The following is an 18,493-nucleotide window of genomic DNA, read 5'->3' as shown; positions in this document are numbered from 1 at the left end:
ACTGTCTGCTGGAGAGTAGATGTGCTCAGCTAAGCCTCTGGACCCAGGATCAAAGCAGAGTCTTTTGAAACAAGTTTTCTTATCTATTCTCCCTCTCTACAACAGTTTCTCTTGCTTTCTCTTCCCTCTCACTATCTTTCCTCTGCAGCTATGGAATACCATAACCTTAACACATCTGTAGCAACCAGGCCATTTTGGATAATCACAGGTAATCGTCTCACTGATGTTGTTCATTACTAGCTATATGAATGAAAGAGCTTGATTTAGAGGGATTTTTTTTTTCTTTTTTTTTCTGTTTGCTCTGTCGACATTTCTGACACCCACGCACCTCTTCTTTTCTAGATGACTGATATTTCCATAGTTCCTTCATTATGAAAGATGATTTTCACTCCCATCCCTGTTTTATGGAGTTTAAAATCAGAATTGGTTTAGTGGATTTTACTTCATGTCTGTTTACTTTAAGATCATATATATTCTAATACTTCACAAATAAAGAATTCACAAATAAAACAATAATTGAAGATGATTTGTTTTGTTGCGATATATTACACACATTTTTATCATGCATGACAAATACTTAAGCAATTTACTCCAGTGGATTTGTACAATAACATGCTGCTGTTCTATGCCAAGATTAGATAATTTAACTTTCTTTCTGTTCTTTATAAACACATCAAACACATCAATGAACCAATTATACCAGTGGTTCCCAACCCTGGTCTTGGAGGCATCCCAACACTGCCCTTTTTGCATGTCTCCTTAATCAAACACACCTGATTCAGGTCATCAGATCTTTAGTAGAGACTTCAAGACCTGAAACTGGTCAGATTAAGGGAGACATGTAGTGTTTGGGTGCCTTTTTGACCAGGGTTGGGAACCACTGAATTATACTTTCTAATTATTAATTTGAGTTCATTAATTTTGAGTCTAATTATTCATATGAAATTTGAAATGTTGTCTTAAGTAATGATAGTACTCAACTCACTTTTTTTTGGACTTACTTTGATACTGACAAAGTTCAACACCAGTAACTAGTAAATAGTGTGCGGAAGACTGCTGACACATTCAGTAGCAGCTCTAGTCCTCGTAGTCGACTGTCCTGCAGAGTTTAAAGATGTAGTTCTCCCAAAATGAAAATTCTCTCATTAATTACTCATCCCCATGTTGTTCCAAACCTGTAAAACCTCTGTTCATCTTCGAACACAAATTAAGATTTTTGATGGAATCTGAGAGCTCTCTGACCCTCCATAGTCCACACTGATACAATGCATTGAAATATAGCAAGGCCATCTGTAAAATAATCCATGTGACAGGGGTTCAACCGTAATTATATGACACTATATAAGAATACATTTTGTGCGCAAAGCAAACAATAATGACATAGTTTATTCGGCATTTATAACTTCTCCCTGAATTACCATTTACCATTTTGTGTTGTGTTTTGTAAAAAGTGTTGTATGAAATTAAAATCTTAGTCGAAGGCCAAGAATTAGGGTATGGTTTTGCAGATTTGGTGTGTGGTTCTGGTGTTTGAGTGTCTGGTTTAAAAAAAAATTGTGTCAAGTTATGATTTTGTGTGTAAACGGTTAAAAAAACAAAACAAAACAGAAATCTGTAGTATCTCTTCACATCTCTGCAGTGATTCAGGATGTGGAAAACTCCTCTCTAGAAGGACAGTATCACAGTTTTGCTAGTCTGATGGAGGAGCGGTTGGCTGAGCTCTTCATGGCGGCTCACCAGCAAGGTGTTCGCTTCAAGCGGGCAACAACAGTGGGCAGTTACACCGTCCAGGTACGACCTAAAAACATTGAAAGTGCTAACTTAGCAAAGTAAATGTAAAAAATAGGATTCACTTTAGAAAACACATTCACATTTGATAAGAAATGACTCATAGCCTAATTGGAGCCAGCTTTAGTCATTTCTTTATTATTTCGGTTATATGAATCTGTTTTCCAGAATTAATGCAACATTTGTATTGTATTTAATCATATTTTATTGTATGCAAATTTATAACAGTAGGTGGTGTGTAACATGAAAATAATTTCTCCTTGAATTTCTGCACAAATCCAATTGTAAACCAGCAACACATGCTTTATATTTTCACACATACACTTATTATACTCTACAACTACTTCTGCTACCTCAGAAGGGGTTCATGCATTATAGTGATTTCACCCCTGTTGCTCATTTCTAATTAATCTTATAGTGTCACCACACCCCAGTCTCCCTCCTGGAGGCTATTTGATGGAAAAGATTCAACCTTTAAGGTTTACCAAATGAAAATATGCCTACAGGAAGTGATCATGCTGTGTATCATTGCATTCAGATGGTTAGTATCAGGCGTGTACATGGTCCAAAAAACCCAGCTGAGATGACCTACTATGTCCAGCAAAATGGGACCCCACTGCTTGGCACATCTGCAGCCAAGCTTCTAAACACAGTGGACTCGCAAACCATGGCGCTCACACTGGGATACTTTGTCCAACTGCAGGCTGAAGGTCAAAATTACTTTGTCTTTCTTCTCTACTTATTAGAATTAATAAATATTGTGTATTTATCTACTGTACCTAATTTAAATGAATCATTTAATACCATGCACAATTGTGTACATGTATTTTTTTTTACCTTTGTACTTATATTTAGAAATACTAATAAAATTTGAAATTATATCTGTAATTTCTGTAGTTACATCACTAAATTACACTGTCTTCCATACCCTTACATCTTAACCAATCCTTAAGCCTAACCAAACCACCAAACCTGTCGATAACCTTAACTGTACCACCACTTAATAGCACTTCAACAAGTGATTTGCAATTCAACATAAATATGTAGCAGTTATTTATTTATTTATTTATTTCACATACTGAAAGTATAATAAAGTAGATATAGTTAAAGACCCCTGTTATAAAGTGGGACCAAAAGATTCACTTACAAATCAAATATAACATAACAAAATATATATATATATATATATAGGTAGGGTTAGGTTAAGTGTTAATATTAAGGCTTAATAGTCAGTAGAATGTCTGTTGGGGTTTCATATGACGTTTCTAAAAATACAGTTATTTGGTGTAATGCAATATTTTTGGTTTAAGGTTCGGTTCATGTCTGCATTTGTGATCTGAGAAGCGACAAACAACAAGCGCTACTTTACACTGCTCAAAACTCACTTTTGAATAGTCAGTGGCAAATTCTTTAAATATGAAATCATACTTAAAGGTTGTGAGTCAGAAGCACCAGACTGTCCTTGCTAAGTTGGAATTGTCCCACTTTATAGAAACAGCCTTTTTTGCCACAGTCGGCATTGGTGCAACATTACTTATTGTCATCAGAATGTTCAAAAGGGACTATCAAAATAAAGTGTTACCAAATCTTCACACCTCTTGATTACGTCAACATTGTCATATTCTGCATACTCAAATAATTCTGAATGAACAAATAATGGTGCTATTGGGATGATTAGATAAAAAGCAAGTAAACAACTTGGATGTCATTGCTTTGTCAAGACAAAATCAATTCTAAAATGGCTTGAACACATGATCTGGGTATGAGCATTTCGCTTGGTGAATTAAAGATAAATCTCCTTCTCTGTGACCATCATGACGCATGTCTTGGTCAGCATGTAATGATCCAAATGATGATCTGAAAATAAGTTGACTTAAAACAACTACATTTTCAATTCACAAAGAAAATGTAATCTGAAATTTGAAATGAATGCAGATTAAATGTGAAATTGCTTGATAAGACTTGATAAATATACTTGCTTTTATTAAACATAAAAAAATAATAAAAATTATAATATCTATTTAATCTGGATTGCAAAACGTCATTAACAAAATTATTGGGTAACATTTTATTTTGATGGTCCCTTTTGATCATTCTGTCGACTGTAAGTAACTTTTCACCTACATGTCAACTAACTCTCATTGAAGTATTAGTATATGGTCTGCTTAATATCTGCTAACTCTTTATTGTGATGGTGTCCCAACAGACATTCTACTTACTATACATAACTTTGCAAGTACTTTTCAATTTATTCTAAACCTACAAGTCAACTAATACTCTATAACACTCTAATGAGATTTAATAGATATGAATGATGTAACTTATAGTCAACAGAATGTGTTAAAAGGACCATCAAAATAAAGTGAAACTATGGTTGTACAAACAAAATATTTTTTTGTCAAAATATTTAAGCAACACAATTTGCATTATAGTTTAATGTGTAAAAGATTTAATGTGACTAACAGTGTTTCTCACCATGCAGCCGTAGTGAAGAATCCACCCAACAACCTGTGGATCATCGCTGCAGTGCTAGCACCCATCGGCGTGGTGACCCTCATCATCATCATCATCACCACGGTGCTGTGTCACAAAAACAAGAGCGATTTCAAAACTGATCCCATTGGAAACTTCAACCCTCGAGTAAAGGTATGGCAGTGACTGGATACACATCCTGCTTGACCATTTCCCATAAGGCACCGCTTTGCTCTTTAACTCTCTCATTATAACTCATTATGCTATTTTGTACACTCAGCATATTTTACAGTGGCTTCATCAACAGTTTTCCTCAAACTCTTACATGCATTGCTTGCTTTGCCTCTGGGAATACATCCCGAGAGAGTGTATGAGAGAGAGATAGAAATGATTGATGACTCTTCATGCTGTTTTCTCTCATTTAGACTGCTTACTGGAGAGACGTGGGTTATTACCCTCAGGTAGATATTCAGCTCTTCAATCATCTCACCTGCTGCTCTGGACTCCTGATGTGCACACACTGTTAAGGATGATGTGTAGAGTAGACAGGTCTCAGGGACAATGTACTAATGATCGTGCACAATTAAAGGGTTAGTTCACCCAAAACAGTCAAATTCTTTCGTCATTAACTCAGCTGTGTGTCATTCCAAACATGTAAGACTATATTTATTTTGTGGAACATAAAAGGAGATGTTGAGTGAAGTGTGCTGGCTGCTTTTTCCATACAATGAAAGTAAATGGAAAAAGAAGAAAAAAAAAAAAAAAAAACGAGCACTTTGCTTTCATTGTTTGGCAAAGAGCAGCCTTGACGTTCTACAAAACATTTAGAAATTTGTACAGATTTTGAATGACATGATATGGTATGATATTAAATGAACTGAACAAAATTTTGTGTGAACTATTCCTATGAACATTGTCAATAGTATATATATATATATATATATATATATATATATATATATATATATATATATATATATATATATATATATATATATTTTTTTTTTTTTATTAGATTAGGACCTGATTTTACGTGTGTGTATTCCTTTGCGTGCTTGTATGCCTAAACAAGCTGAATATTTTAGAAATAAGGTCAGAAATTCTCTTATGATTTAGTTGGAAGTAGGCTAGCAGGACTGTGGAAGGGACAAAAACCTCTTTGTTATAAAATGCATTTAATACATCAATTGTGTAAAACCATAAAACATCTATCAACCTCTCTAAAAGAAATGCAGACAGCAGCACTTATTAAAAAATGTCAGATATGTCTTATTTATTAGGTATAATGATCTGACCTGCATTTTCCCCATATACACCCTCTGGCCTAGTTTATCATTTGCTATGACTGACAAACTGCTGCCTGAATTTTGCCTGGCCATTATGGAATGCCTCCTTGCCTTCAGTTATACAGTAACTGAGGATTTGTTATTTGCAAAACATGTGCAGTGTATTATAATTGTTATTAGAATATATCTGCAGGGCTGCATAGCCATTCTTTACATTAGTTTTCCAAAAAGCATGGCCAGGCCAAGTTTTTGGACACTTTTTGAACCAATAACTCATCAGGTTTTTATTATTATTATTTTTTTAAACATATCTTTATTGATTTGATATTCTGAAATGAACTTAACTATTACTTGCTTTGTTTATGTCAATCCACCTATTTTATTATTATTATTTTTTTCAGTGGATTATCCTAATGGTTTATTTCAAATTAATTTGTTTCTGTTATATATATATATATATATATATATATATATATATATATATATATATATATATATATATATATATATAAAAATAAGAATAAGAATAATAAATAATCAGCTCCAACTAGTTGTAAAATTAAGAGATGGGATTGCTTAGAATTTGTGAAATTTAAGTGTATTTAAATATATAGACCTTTATATTTTTCTGTATTTAGATTCTCGGCACACAACTTTAGTAGGGGCAAAATAGTTCTGAGATTAAAATAAGCTTCAATGACTATAACAGAAAACATCTAGTTAAGTGGTAAACAAGTAAATACTTACAACACATACTTGCTTCCCCGGTAAACTATCAACCCCAGAATGCTGTCCTGGCATTGCTCTCCAGAAACTGCTGAGACTCAATAAAACTGTGGCTGGATAATGTCACAAGAGACAACAGACAAAATGTCTGAGATACATTTTGCAGGACTGCTTTGCAACGGAACATAGTAGCATTGTTGCCACACTGTAAAATAACTAGTTTAGAGATAGTCTTGTATATTAAGGTGGTATTTATATATGGCATGACCACAAAAATGAAAGATTAGAGTCTAAATTAAGGATTAAAAGTGTTCAGATTTATTCATGTCAGTCATAATTTAAGGATTTAAATTTGCCGATTATCTCATTCATGTGACAGCATCATCCTTAAATTACATTTTTTTTGTATTTAAATAAATTCATTAAAATTCCCCACAGACTACGTAATTAATCAGAATTTAAGTAAAGTCTCATCTTTAAGGCCCTCCATTACTAAATCTGCTTACCTTCATTAGATCTAAGGATTATATTAACATTTGAACTGTTGAACTTTGCTTGGTCCAATCCAATGCAGTCAGATTTTGCCAGTCATTTAAATGAGTTCTTTATTTGAATGAAATTAAATATGGTACCACACAAACCCCATTTTAGCGATGCAACTATTTCACTTGAAACCAATGTTCATAGGATACTAACACACTATTAAAAATAATAGAGCAGTCATGTTTTTGACAATGCATATACTTTTCAAACACAGGTGCATCTCAATAAATTAATCTTCAAAATGGTCTCTCAGTTTGGCTCAATAGGGTACACAATCATGGGGAAGACAACTGACAGTTGTCCAGAAGACAATCACTGACACCCTTCACAAGGAGGGTAAGCCACAAACATTAATTGTCAAAGAAGCTGGTTGTTCATTGAGTTCTGTATCCAAGCATGTTAACAGAAAGTTAAATGGAAGGAAAAGGTATGGAAGAAAAAGATGCACAACCAAGCGAGAGAACCACAGCTTTATGAGGATTGTCAAGCAAAATCGATTCAAGAATTTCAGTGAACTTTACAAGGAATGAACTGAGGCTGGGGTCAAGGCATACAGACGTGTCAGAGAATTTGGCTACAGTTGTCATATTCATCTTGTTAAGCCACTCCTGAACCACAGACAACGTCAGTGGCATCTTACCTGGGCTAAGGAGAAGAAGAACGGGACTGTTGCCCCGTGGTCCAAAGTCATCACCAGACCTGGGCTCGGTTCCCCAAAACATTCTTATCGCTAAGTAGTTCTTAACCTATTCCTTAACCTCTCTCTTAACCTTATTGCACAATTCCCGATATGTTCGTACTCTAAGTATATCTTCTGTAAGTCACACTTTCGTAAGGTTGGTCTGGACCATACGTAAGCTCTCTCTTAGCGTTGTTTGAGCTCAGGACGCTAGTCTTTAGAAATCAGCGCAGCGCAGTACAAGTCAGACAATGTATGTTGACAATGTTGTGGCTCAACAATGATTTTATGTTATTGACATTTTAAGACTAATAATAAAATACGTTCGCAATGGATACAGGCCTATTTATGAAGTTGACTTAATTTGGTATCAAAACTAATATGGTGGTAATTAGCCTATAGCTATTTCGTAATGTCTTTAAAGCGAATTGATCACTTTTGATAATGAAAATCTGGCAAACAATTTGGCTCTAAATGGCTAATCTATCTACTATAAATGGGTAAGCATGCTGGTGTCCAGTAAGCGACCAACTATGGCAGCGATCCAATGTGTCCTTGCCGCCGAGCCATTTAGTCCATGTCAATTTTTTATTTATTTTTTTGTCAAAACTTAAGCCCTTTTGACATTTTGCCTGACGTGGCTATATATATATATATATATATATATATATATATATATATATATATATATATATATATATATATATATATATAAAAAAACATTTGCCTTCCAAGTCAACTCATTATGGAGCTGCTGGACCTTCTCAGACATGCGCTTGCCAGGCTAACGTGGCGGAATTTCGCTTTAAGCCCTGAAGTCCAGCTGCTTGAGGCGCTAAGGTTTTTTGCTACAGGGAGCTTCATCGAGGTTGTTGGAGAGGGCTACAGACTAAGCTAGGTGCCATTTTATATGTTGCTTCCCGACCATATTCTGTATCTTACTCTCGCTCTCTTTTTATTGAAAACATTAACAAAATGGCAATCAATACCGCATTAAACATAAGTAACTGCAGCTGGTTGCCAATCAATTCTGATTGTAAAGTATCTTTCCATTAATATAATGTATTAAATCATTTTTAGAAGTCGTTAAACCCATGTTAAGAAGCGGCACAAGTGGCACAATGGGATAAGGAGGGTGGATGATTAGCGAGGGATACCCGGTTCGTCTAACCGTCACAACATATCGTATGAACATATTACTGACCATTTGATAATTACATTTATATTTTATATTTTACTGATAACTTAAACTATGTTAAAATACATGTTACTGTAATAATTTGAAGAATGTTTCATTTGCATAGAACGTATTGTCTTTCTTAACGCTGTAATGCACCTTTGCATGAAGTGGAAAATCGATTCCTGAGCAATTGATGCCAACTAATTCAGCACCTTTGCTTGGGACAGCGCCCTTGTAACGTCGAACGTAAAGAGACAGCATGTTAAGAAGCTTCCTAAGGGACACTTCGGGGAACACAATTAGGAACATAAAAAACTTTGGTAAGATATATCTTTCGAGTCTTCTTAGAGCGCTAAGAGTAAGCATTATTGGTACCGGGCCCTGAACCCCATAGAGAATCTGAAAAATGAGAAACAAGAGAACAAAAAAAAATGCAGATTAGCTGAAGTCCACTGTCAAAGAAACCTGGGCTTCCACACCACCTCAGCAGTGCCACAAACTGATAACTTCCATGCCACGCCGAATTGAGGCAGTAATTAAACCAAAAGGAGCCCCTTCCAAGTATTGAGTACATGTACAGTTAATGAACATACTTTCCAGAAGGCCAACAATTCACAATTTTTTTTTTATTTGTCTTATGAATTTGTTGAGATAGTGAATTGGTGGGTTTTCGTTAAAAGTGAGGCAAAATCAACACACCCAATCCCAATTCTACCCCTTAGCCCTTCCCCTTTCATCGATTTGTCTCGATTCTCTTTTGGTGGGAGGGGCAGGGGTAAGGGCCAGATAGCCCTTCAAACAAAGATTTTTCGGGACCACACTTCAAGCTTAAACGAAGGGGTATGAATTATCTTGGCAACATGGCTGCTACAGCGAACAAAAAGACACATAATGTAAGCTTTTTTGGCATAAAGATTTTAACAAAAAGTAATCATTTGTTTTATGTTCCATTCAATTATTAACGGTCATGTTACTCAAAGAAATGTTTGCAAACAATTCGCTACTATTTGCTAACATCATATCATTACAGACTTCATGATAATGCCACAGCATATGTCTGATTAGGGCGATAACTGCCGTAGAAATTGATGGGGGCTAATCCCCCCAATAATTAGGAATCGCTAAACAATTTTCTCAAATATTGCCTATTCGAGAGAGAAAGAGAGAGGGAGAGAGAAAGAGAAATGGAAGTTGCATGTATTCTTTTATTGATAAAATAGAATTGGGATTGGGCCTTAAACTACTTCAGTCTGTGTGCATTGAATTTATTTAAAACACAAATTTCACAATTTGAGCTAAATTACTAAAATAAATGAACTTTTTCATGACATTCTAATTTATTGAGATGCACCTGTATATGCCTGAAATATATAGTCAAAACATTGTTTCAAAAGGAATGCACAACCAGATCATTGTTTTGGAAGTAAAAAACTAAACAAAAAAACAAACAAAAAAAATATATTTATTTAAATATTTTTGACCGGTAAATTAGATTTTACCATTTTACAGTGTGTTGTATATAAAAATAACCTATGTGAATGTTTGCTCATTGCTTAGCCTGTTCAGGGCTTTGACTATGCCAAGCAGCACCTGGGTCAGCAGGGTGGTGATGAGGAGACCCTCCCGGTTACTCAAGAGACTATGGTTATGCCCCACCCCATTCGAGATGCCCCCCTGTCCCTAGATAAACCTGCACGCCAAGATGGATCCACTTCCAAGAAAAGCCTGAACAGTGAGATAAGGAAAAGGTATGTGTGAAGAAACCTGACACTTATGGCATCCTGTAGATATTCAGTATTCATGTCACAGCAGTAACAGTAATGCTGTCATTTGCGATTATTTGGCACAGGCCCACAAAACTACTTGTCATGGAAGACATAAGATAGAGTAGATGTTATATAGTGTTCAAGAGAGTGAGATTACAGTGATTTTCAGTTGGGGAATACATAAAGCGATTCTTTAGAGCGAGCAGACAAAGGAAGTGCTTCTAATACCAAGTTTCAGGCATTTGTTCCAATACGTAATGGAGATAATGGATAAAGTTAATTGTAACAGTATACAAACTTCATAATCTCGGGAAGGAGGAGGCGGGAACCGGTGGACATTCAAAATGAAAGCTTTTAATAACAAAATGAACCCAAAACAGTGCGACAGCCCCTCGCGGATGACTGCCGTGCACCAAACACAAAACAAAGTCCATTCCTGGTCCTCTTTTGTCCTTGGAGATATGGACAGACAGACGAGGCGAGATAAAAGGAGATGGAAGGATGAGTAGCGAAAGAGAGGAGAGAGGAGAAAAAATAAAATTGTACCGGTTCCCAGACACACTGCTGCCCGGGCGGTGGAGGAGTGTTGTGCCGTCCACCGAGGGCCATCCAGTGCCGCAGCCAGGCACCGCAGAAGAATTCACAAAGCTGGTGGAATCGCTTTATATATATATATATATATATATATATACAAAAAATCTTATGCATTGCAATGTGTTTAATAAGCAGCGTGTACGCTCTTTAAATAACAAAGAAAAAAACATTGCACCAAAGACCAGTGCTTTAGACTAAGTTTGAGCTGGTCTATAGTGCAGTCTATTTTCAGCTCCTTAAAATAGCAATGCGCCTTAACACACCTCATTTTTAGACCAGCACGCCCATGGGCGCAAAAATGAGCGCAAATGCATTTGCTAATTAAACGACATGGCGCTGGATGGGGAAAATACGAGCAGTGCCAGACTAAAATTAGCGAACACACTTGAGCTGCGCCTTGCGTCGCATTGTGCCGGGTGTAAGATAGGGCCCCCAGACTGCTACACCCTGCTCGATGGCACCGCGGATTCACTGTCGTCGCTCCTCTTTTGTATCCTTCCGATCTCCTCTGTGGGACTCGAGACCAGTAACTGGAGCAGGTGTCGCTCATTTTCCAATCACTCCACCAGCCTCGCTCCGGTCCACCGGCTCTCTGCCCCACCCATCACATTACTTGTTTAGTAATTGCTTTTTAAATAAAATCAGTGCTCAGGATGTCACTATGATCTTAACACTGTTAATGAGATCAATGGCCTCTTAAAAAAATTGTCTGATAGTTAAGGTTACAGAGTTTTAATGAATTGCATATGGTTGGATGAGCATACTGTAGCTTTCAGTTAGTTTCATGGAGGAGTGTGATATAAATGGATTCTGCTTCAGGCAAAGTGTTCTCAGAGCAGAAACTGTTTGATTAATAAGTGGATATGTTCTTGATTTAGACCATTTATCTCTGAAAAAGTTGAGATATAATTTCTGGAGAAATGCATTTTTTATTTTCATGCCTGTTTTTTGAGGTTCAGCTGAATTATATGTAAATCACGAACTACACTCTTGATCAAAAGTTTGGATAATATTCGGATAATATATAAGATCTTTTGAAAGAAGTCGCTGATGCTCGCCAAGGGTCCATAGAACTGTTTAAAAGAACAGTACTTTTTTCAGTTTGATTATATATTAAATGTAACTTATTCATGTTATGAAAAGGTGAATTTTCAGCAGCCATTACTCCATTTGTCAGTGCCACTTGATCTTTCAGAAATAATTATAATATGAAAATTTGGTGTTTAGGAAATATTTGTTATTATTATCAACTAATTAAGTTATTTATCTTTAATATATTTGTGTGAACCATTATACATGTATACTACACTTCAATAGTTTGGGGTAATAATATATTTTCACAGTATGATGTTTTTACAGTATTTTGATAAAATTATTTCAGTTTTGGTTTGTATAAGAGACTTCTTTCAAAAACATAAAAAAAAAAATCGTAATTAGTGCCCGAGCACAGATGCTTTTCGTGCTCTGTTTCTTCTTCTTGCATTTTTGAGCACCTAAACATTCTCCAAAACTCATGAAACACTCAGAACTGGTAAAAATGTACATCTGATATGGGTTTCAGAACTGTGTGTGTGGCAAAATGGCTCGATTGCGCCATCTGTAAAATTTCAATGGATTGCACCTCAAGCTATGGTTTACGTACAACTAAAAAAAATTGGTACGTGTAACACACCATTACCTACAAAAATATCTCTTTTGGTACAAAATCCAAAACCCCAAAATCCTCCTACAGTTTTAATTGGATCATCTTCAAATTTGGTGAGGGTTATCATATCATAATGTTACGTTAAATTACAAGTATCTTGCGTTTTCGTCATCGGGGAATGTCCCTGGCAGCCTGTCGAAGTTCGATGTTTCGCCATGAAACGGTAAGTTTGCTGTAACTCAGGCAAGCAATGTTTGATCTGACCAAGACTTCACACATCTAATTAAGAGTCATGTCCTGAACAAATACCCATGCTCAAATTCAGTTATAGCGCCACCTTCTGGCAACAGAAATAGTCATGGTCAACAGGGTGATGATCGCCTAGGAACATATTAAAAAGCGTCATCAAATGTTAAATAGGCTGGCAACATGCTAGAACGATATTAAAACATGCTTGCAAAACTTAGTGCTAAAGCATACTTTTTAATTAAGTTACTGTAACTCAGGCATTAAGTTTCCAATCTGCCCCAAATTTAACAAGTTTGATAAGAGTCCTGTCCTGAACACCTCTACATGCCCCCATTTGGTTTTAGTAATAGCACCACCTGCTGGCAAAAGGAAGTGACATGTTTAACATTGTTATGGACTCCTAGCAACATAAAAGAATTAGCAATTGTTACATAGGCTGACAACATGCTAGAAACATGAAAGAAAAAAAAAGACATGCTAGCAAAAATTAGGCATGCTATTAACCTCTTAAGACCTGAGAAAAAATGTTTTAGGAAAATATATATATATATATATATATATATATATATATATATATATATATATATATATATATATATATATATATATATATTCCATATCTTTACATAGAGCATTAAAAATAATGTAAAAAGTTCTTCAGTTAAGCTATGTCCTCGGTAGAGGACACCGGGACTCAATTTATTAGAAAAATAATAAAAATAAAAAGACATGAATTAACATGCTTTTTTTTTTTTTTATACCAAACTTTGTATATATAAAGATTATTCTCAAATAAGTTATTAAAAAAAAATAATAATAATAATAATAATAATAATATACTATTTAAATTTCTGCAAAATGTGTGTAAAATGCCAATAAACAGGTATTATCATTATATACAATTTAAATAAACTAAATATCATTTGCATATTAATGTCTTTTTGGGGCAACGTGTAATGAAAAAAAGAATAATAATGTAACAATGGGAGTAATAATTGACAAGCTTTTCATAATAATATATATTATGTCATAGAATACTGAAATATAATTTATTTCCCTTTTCATTTGTTATGTCTCTCAAAATGCGTAATAAACATGCTTTTAGTCCTGGTGTCCTCATATGAGGAAACGTATGAAATCAACATCCTGTTTCGTAACAGAAAGTCATATTTTGATTTGAAACCCCATAACATTTTCCTGAGATGTTGATTTGTTACATTTAAATTTGTGACAGATTTAAATGATAATTACAAAATATTATCAAATTTCCATAATAGTGTCACTGAAATAATTTCAGACAACGAGAGGGACTGGTCATGGTGAAACATCAAATTATTTGGTATCACATTTGGTAGCTCTGTACAGGACATGTACAGTGTGTAATGTGGCATGTACAGTTTAAAAAAAATATACTAAAATATGATGTCCTCATAAGAGGCCGAAGGGTCGTAAGAGGTCGATGCAGTTAAACAAGAAGTTGATGTAACTCAAGCATCCAGAATCCAATCTGCCCGAAAATTCAAATGTTTGTCCTGGTCTGAAGACATCTACATGCCCATGTTTTGTTATAGTTATTTCGCCACCTACTGGCAAAAGCAAGTGACATGTTTAACACTGTGATGCACATATCAGCAACACAGTAAAATATATCATTGTGTGCTAAACATGCTAGAGATAGGCTCCAACATGCTAGCAACACTTACTAAGTGCTAAAACACTTAGTTCACCCCAAAATTTTAAATAGCCAATAAATTACTTGGCAAGCGGGAGTGATCAAAGGCTTTCTGTAGTGAATCGATGCATTTTTGTAAGAAAAATGTAAATATTCAAAATGTTATAATTACTTTAATATAGCTTGTGCCAACAATTGTACATGGAAGCAGCTCTGGGCGGTTGACGTATGAGGTTGGCCTTGTGCATGGCCTGATCTTGTAAAAGCCAATGTTTGTTAACAGGAGCAAAAGAAGCAAAGTTTCCTTACTTTAGCAAAGGAAAACCAGTCTTGGGTTTTATTGAAATCCTCTGACATTCTTCTTTACATATCCTTCTAATTATTGACAGTAGCTTTGTTTTGATCCCTTCTCTGCGCTTCCGCATTTGTCACTTCTGAGCAGCGCATGCGCAACATACCTCATATGTCATCTGCCCGTAACTGCTTCTATTTACAAAAGTGAGCGCAAGCTAGATTTAATTGATTATTATGTTTTAAATATGGTTATTTTTCTTAAAATTCATCAATTCGCTACAGGAGGGCTTTGTTCACCCCACACTTTTTTTTTTTTTTTTTTATTATGAATGGGCACTTTTTATTTCACTTATTTTGGACTGATGAACTGCAACACCCACTGACTGGTATTTAAGGGGTCATATGATGTTGCTAAAAATAACATTATTTTGTGTATTTGGTTTAATGAAATGTGTTTATGTGATTTAAGGTTAAAAAAACACATTATTTTCCACATAATTTACGTTATTGTCGTAGCCTTTACGCCGCAGGCTATGTGTAAGTTTTCATTCAAACTTCTGCATTTCTAGCATAACCCACAGTACCACAGCAAAAGCCGAAGAAGAAGTGAATCATAAAAGCATAATAGCTGGAACAGTAAATACAACTTAACCACTGATTTGTAGCTGTGTCCTTTTTTGAAGGCCAAACAAAGTAGATTCACTTTCACAACAACACACACAGTGTCTTCACAACATGCCGGCGGTGGCAACAACAAGAATAAAAGTTATGCCTTCTTTCTTTGCGTGAACATTTGAGTGACGTTATGCAGATCTTCCCACATCGTGACATAGATATGTGGGGGCGTGTTATAATGTTTTAGGAGGGAGTTCTTGACTCTTCACTTTTATAAAGAATATCTCTTTGGATTTTAAACTTCAGTCTTTGCAGCTTTACAGATCTTCTTTACGCACCAGAGCTTGTAACACTCCAAAGAGAAATGGAAAATTGAAATTGCAAAATATGACACCTTTTAAACAGCTTGAAAGATCAAAGACAATTTTTAATATAACTCAGACTGGATTTGTCTGAAAGAAGAAAGTCATTTACACCTAGGATGTCTTGAGGGTGAGTAATGTTTAGGATAATTTACATTTTTGGGTGAACTAACCATTTAATACCATGAAAGAGGAAGTTGTTGTAACTCATGCATACATACAATGCCTAATCTGCCCCAAACTTCACACATTTTATAAAGGCCTGGCTTGAGCACATCTTAAGGTCAATATTCAGTTATAATCATAGCGTCACCTACTGGCAAAAGGAAATGACTTCTTTTACACTAACTTAAACATGCAATGTCCACTCTACACCAAACATCACATTTTTGGTAAGAATACTGACCTGAATACACCTACATGACAATATGCTTTACACTAACTCAAACATAGCCCCTTCCGCGCTGCTAGCAGTTTGAATTATTTTTGACTTTTGACCGGCAGGTGTAAGTCATAGAAGGACTCAATTATTGCTATACATATATATATATATATATATATATATATATATATATATATATATATATATATATAGCAATAATAGCTTACAATATATTCAAAAATGCATGCATCTTTTTTTCTATCTCTATAGCATTTCCATGTTTTGTACATTATGTAATTGTATGTACTTTATTATAGTACGAAAATATAAAAACTAAATGTATTAGATATCAAAAATGTCTGAATTAACTTATAAAATATTCACAATCAAGACCAATCAGTACTCTAGTTTGAGCATCACAGTGCTTTTGTAAGAGTACATGTATCTGTTTAACTGTGTCCTTGCATTTATATGTACTGTATGTGTAAGAGATGAGGATGCAGACAAAGAAAATGACATAACCATCCTCTCATTTCACACATACACTGACTCACCGCTGATCCTTGTTGCTATGGTTATTTGGAGTAGGTTGCCAAGTGAGGATGGTTCCGTCATCAGCAGCGAATCAGTGAAAGAGGTCTCGGGAAAGGGCTTGAATGTGCAAAAAGCCACAGCACAGCAGAAACTTACGAAGGAGGAGACGAGGAAGAGTAATGGTGAGAAATGCCTCCACATTTTCAGCACTTTCGCACTTATGCTGTCAGGCCACAAATCTAATGCAGCACCACAATGTCATTTTTAGATTGTACAATCCCACAATGCATTGCACAGACCTCTTTGAAAAGAATAAATCCTTGATGGTGGGCAAAGGGAACAAATGTTGATTTAGAAATATACACTTTTCCAATGTGGATCTGTGGTGAAGATTAGAAAGGCAGTACGCTCTAATTTAGATTAACAGGGACAAAAATCTGTTTCCCCCACTTATTTTTACATTACCTTACATAAACCTTATGGAACAATCCATCCACATCAGCAACGTGTGTATATCAGTCTGCATCAGTTTAGCAACAAATAAATCACATTGTGAACACATCTGTTCACATTTAACAGGTACAGGAGGATGTGTGGAGCAGTGTACCAAATTAGTTGGAGTATAAATCATTTAGTTTAAACATGCTAATGTGTATAGCCTTTAAATCCTTCTGTTATATTATTTTGAGAATTGACATGGCTTTCTTTTCTTCTCTTGATTTTCTCCTCAACTCGCAGCATCCTAAATCAACATTCAAACACAGTAAATGCAACAATAAAGTAATTTTAAGACAATGTGTGTACTTGGAGCCTGCCAACATTAGAGCACCACCCTCAGGCAAAATTAAGCAAACACACTAGGCATTCCCAAATGCTATAAGGAGCATCATTATTATGAGTGAGTGGTTAATCATAATTATGTATTAATTATATATCTTAAGAGGCCCACTTTATGTAAAGTGTCTTAAACTACTATGTACTGAAATTTTAATAAATAATTTGATAAAATTTATTTATTGTGTGCATACATGTTTTTGCATTGGGAATTACTTTTTTAGTTAGTTTCTGTGATTACATCTATAATTAACGTTTACCCCATAGCCTACACTTAAACTAACCAAACCACTAAACCTGTCCATAACTTTATTCCTGTCACACCCCAATAACAGTAAAAAAATGAACACAATAAGCACATTGTACCAAACAAACAGCACGTATATACTGTAGTAGTTAAGGACACTTAATATAAAGTGGGATCATAATCTAGTGCTGTGGCCCAGAATTTGCTCTACCTAAATTGAAAGCGAAGTGACATACAGCCAAGTATGGTGACCCATACTCCGAATTTATACTCTGCAATTAACCCATCCAAAGTGCACACACACAGCGGTGAACACACAGCCAGAGGAGTGGGCAGCCATTTAAGCTATGTCCGAATCTCTAAGCATTAAGCCACAACTTCCCCTAAAGTGAATTACAGTGCATTCAGGCTACACATTTTATTTTTTATTACCAGTATGTGTGTTCCATGGGAATTGAACCCACAACCTTTTGCACTGCTAACACAATACTGTACCACTGAGCCACATGAACAATTTATAGTCAGGAGCCGCTTCTAATTACATGGGTCGAACACACATTTTCAAAGGAGAATAACTGACTGTAGCATTGTTTTTCTGATAAACAAGTATGTTAAAGCTGCGGTA

General features: G+C 35.3%; 1 protein-coding gene across 2 annotated transcripts in view; it reads left to right on the top strand.

Annotated features, from left to right (window-relative positions):
• kiaa1549lb (KIAA1549-like b) overlaps window positions 1-18,493 on the top strand; it is a 99,952-nt gene that overhangs the window by 56,591 nt on the left and 24,868 nt on the right. For both annotated transcript variants that reach the window (XM_026287805.1, XM_026287806.1), the window contains exons 8-14: window positions 149-208; window positions 1,640-1,791; window positions 2,327-2,498; window positions 4,271-4,434; window positions 4,686-4,721; window positions 10,232-10,422; window positions 16,842-16,969. In XM_026287805.1, coding sequence (XP_026143590.1) covers window positions 149-208; window positions 1,640-1,791; window positions 2,327-2,498; window positions 4,271-4,434; window positions 4,686-4,721; window positions 10,232-10,422; window positions 16,842-16,969 — 903 coding nt within the window. The remainder of the gene's footprint in view (window positions 1-148; window positions 209-1,639; window positions 1,792-2,326; window positions 2,499-4,270; window positions 4,435-4,685; window positions 4,722-10,231; window positions 10,423-16,841; window positions 16,970-18,493) is intronic.

The sequence above is a fragment of the Carassius auratus genome, chromosome 18, assembly GCF_003368295.1.
Source record: "Carassius auratus strain Wakin chromosome 18, ASM336829v1, whole genome shotgun sequence".
Taxonomy (NCBI): Eukaryota; Metazoa; Chordata; class Actinopteri; order Cypriniformes; family Cyprinidae; genus Carassius; species Carassius auratus.
Note: the sequence above shows the minus strand (reverse complement) of the source record. Positions and strands in the feature narration are given on the sequence as shown.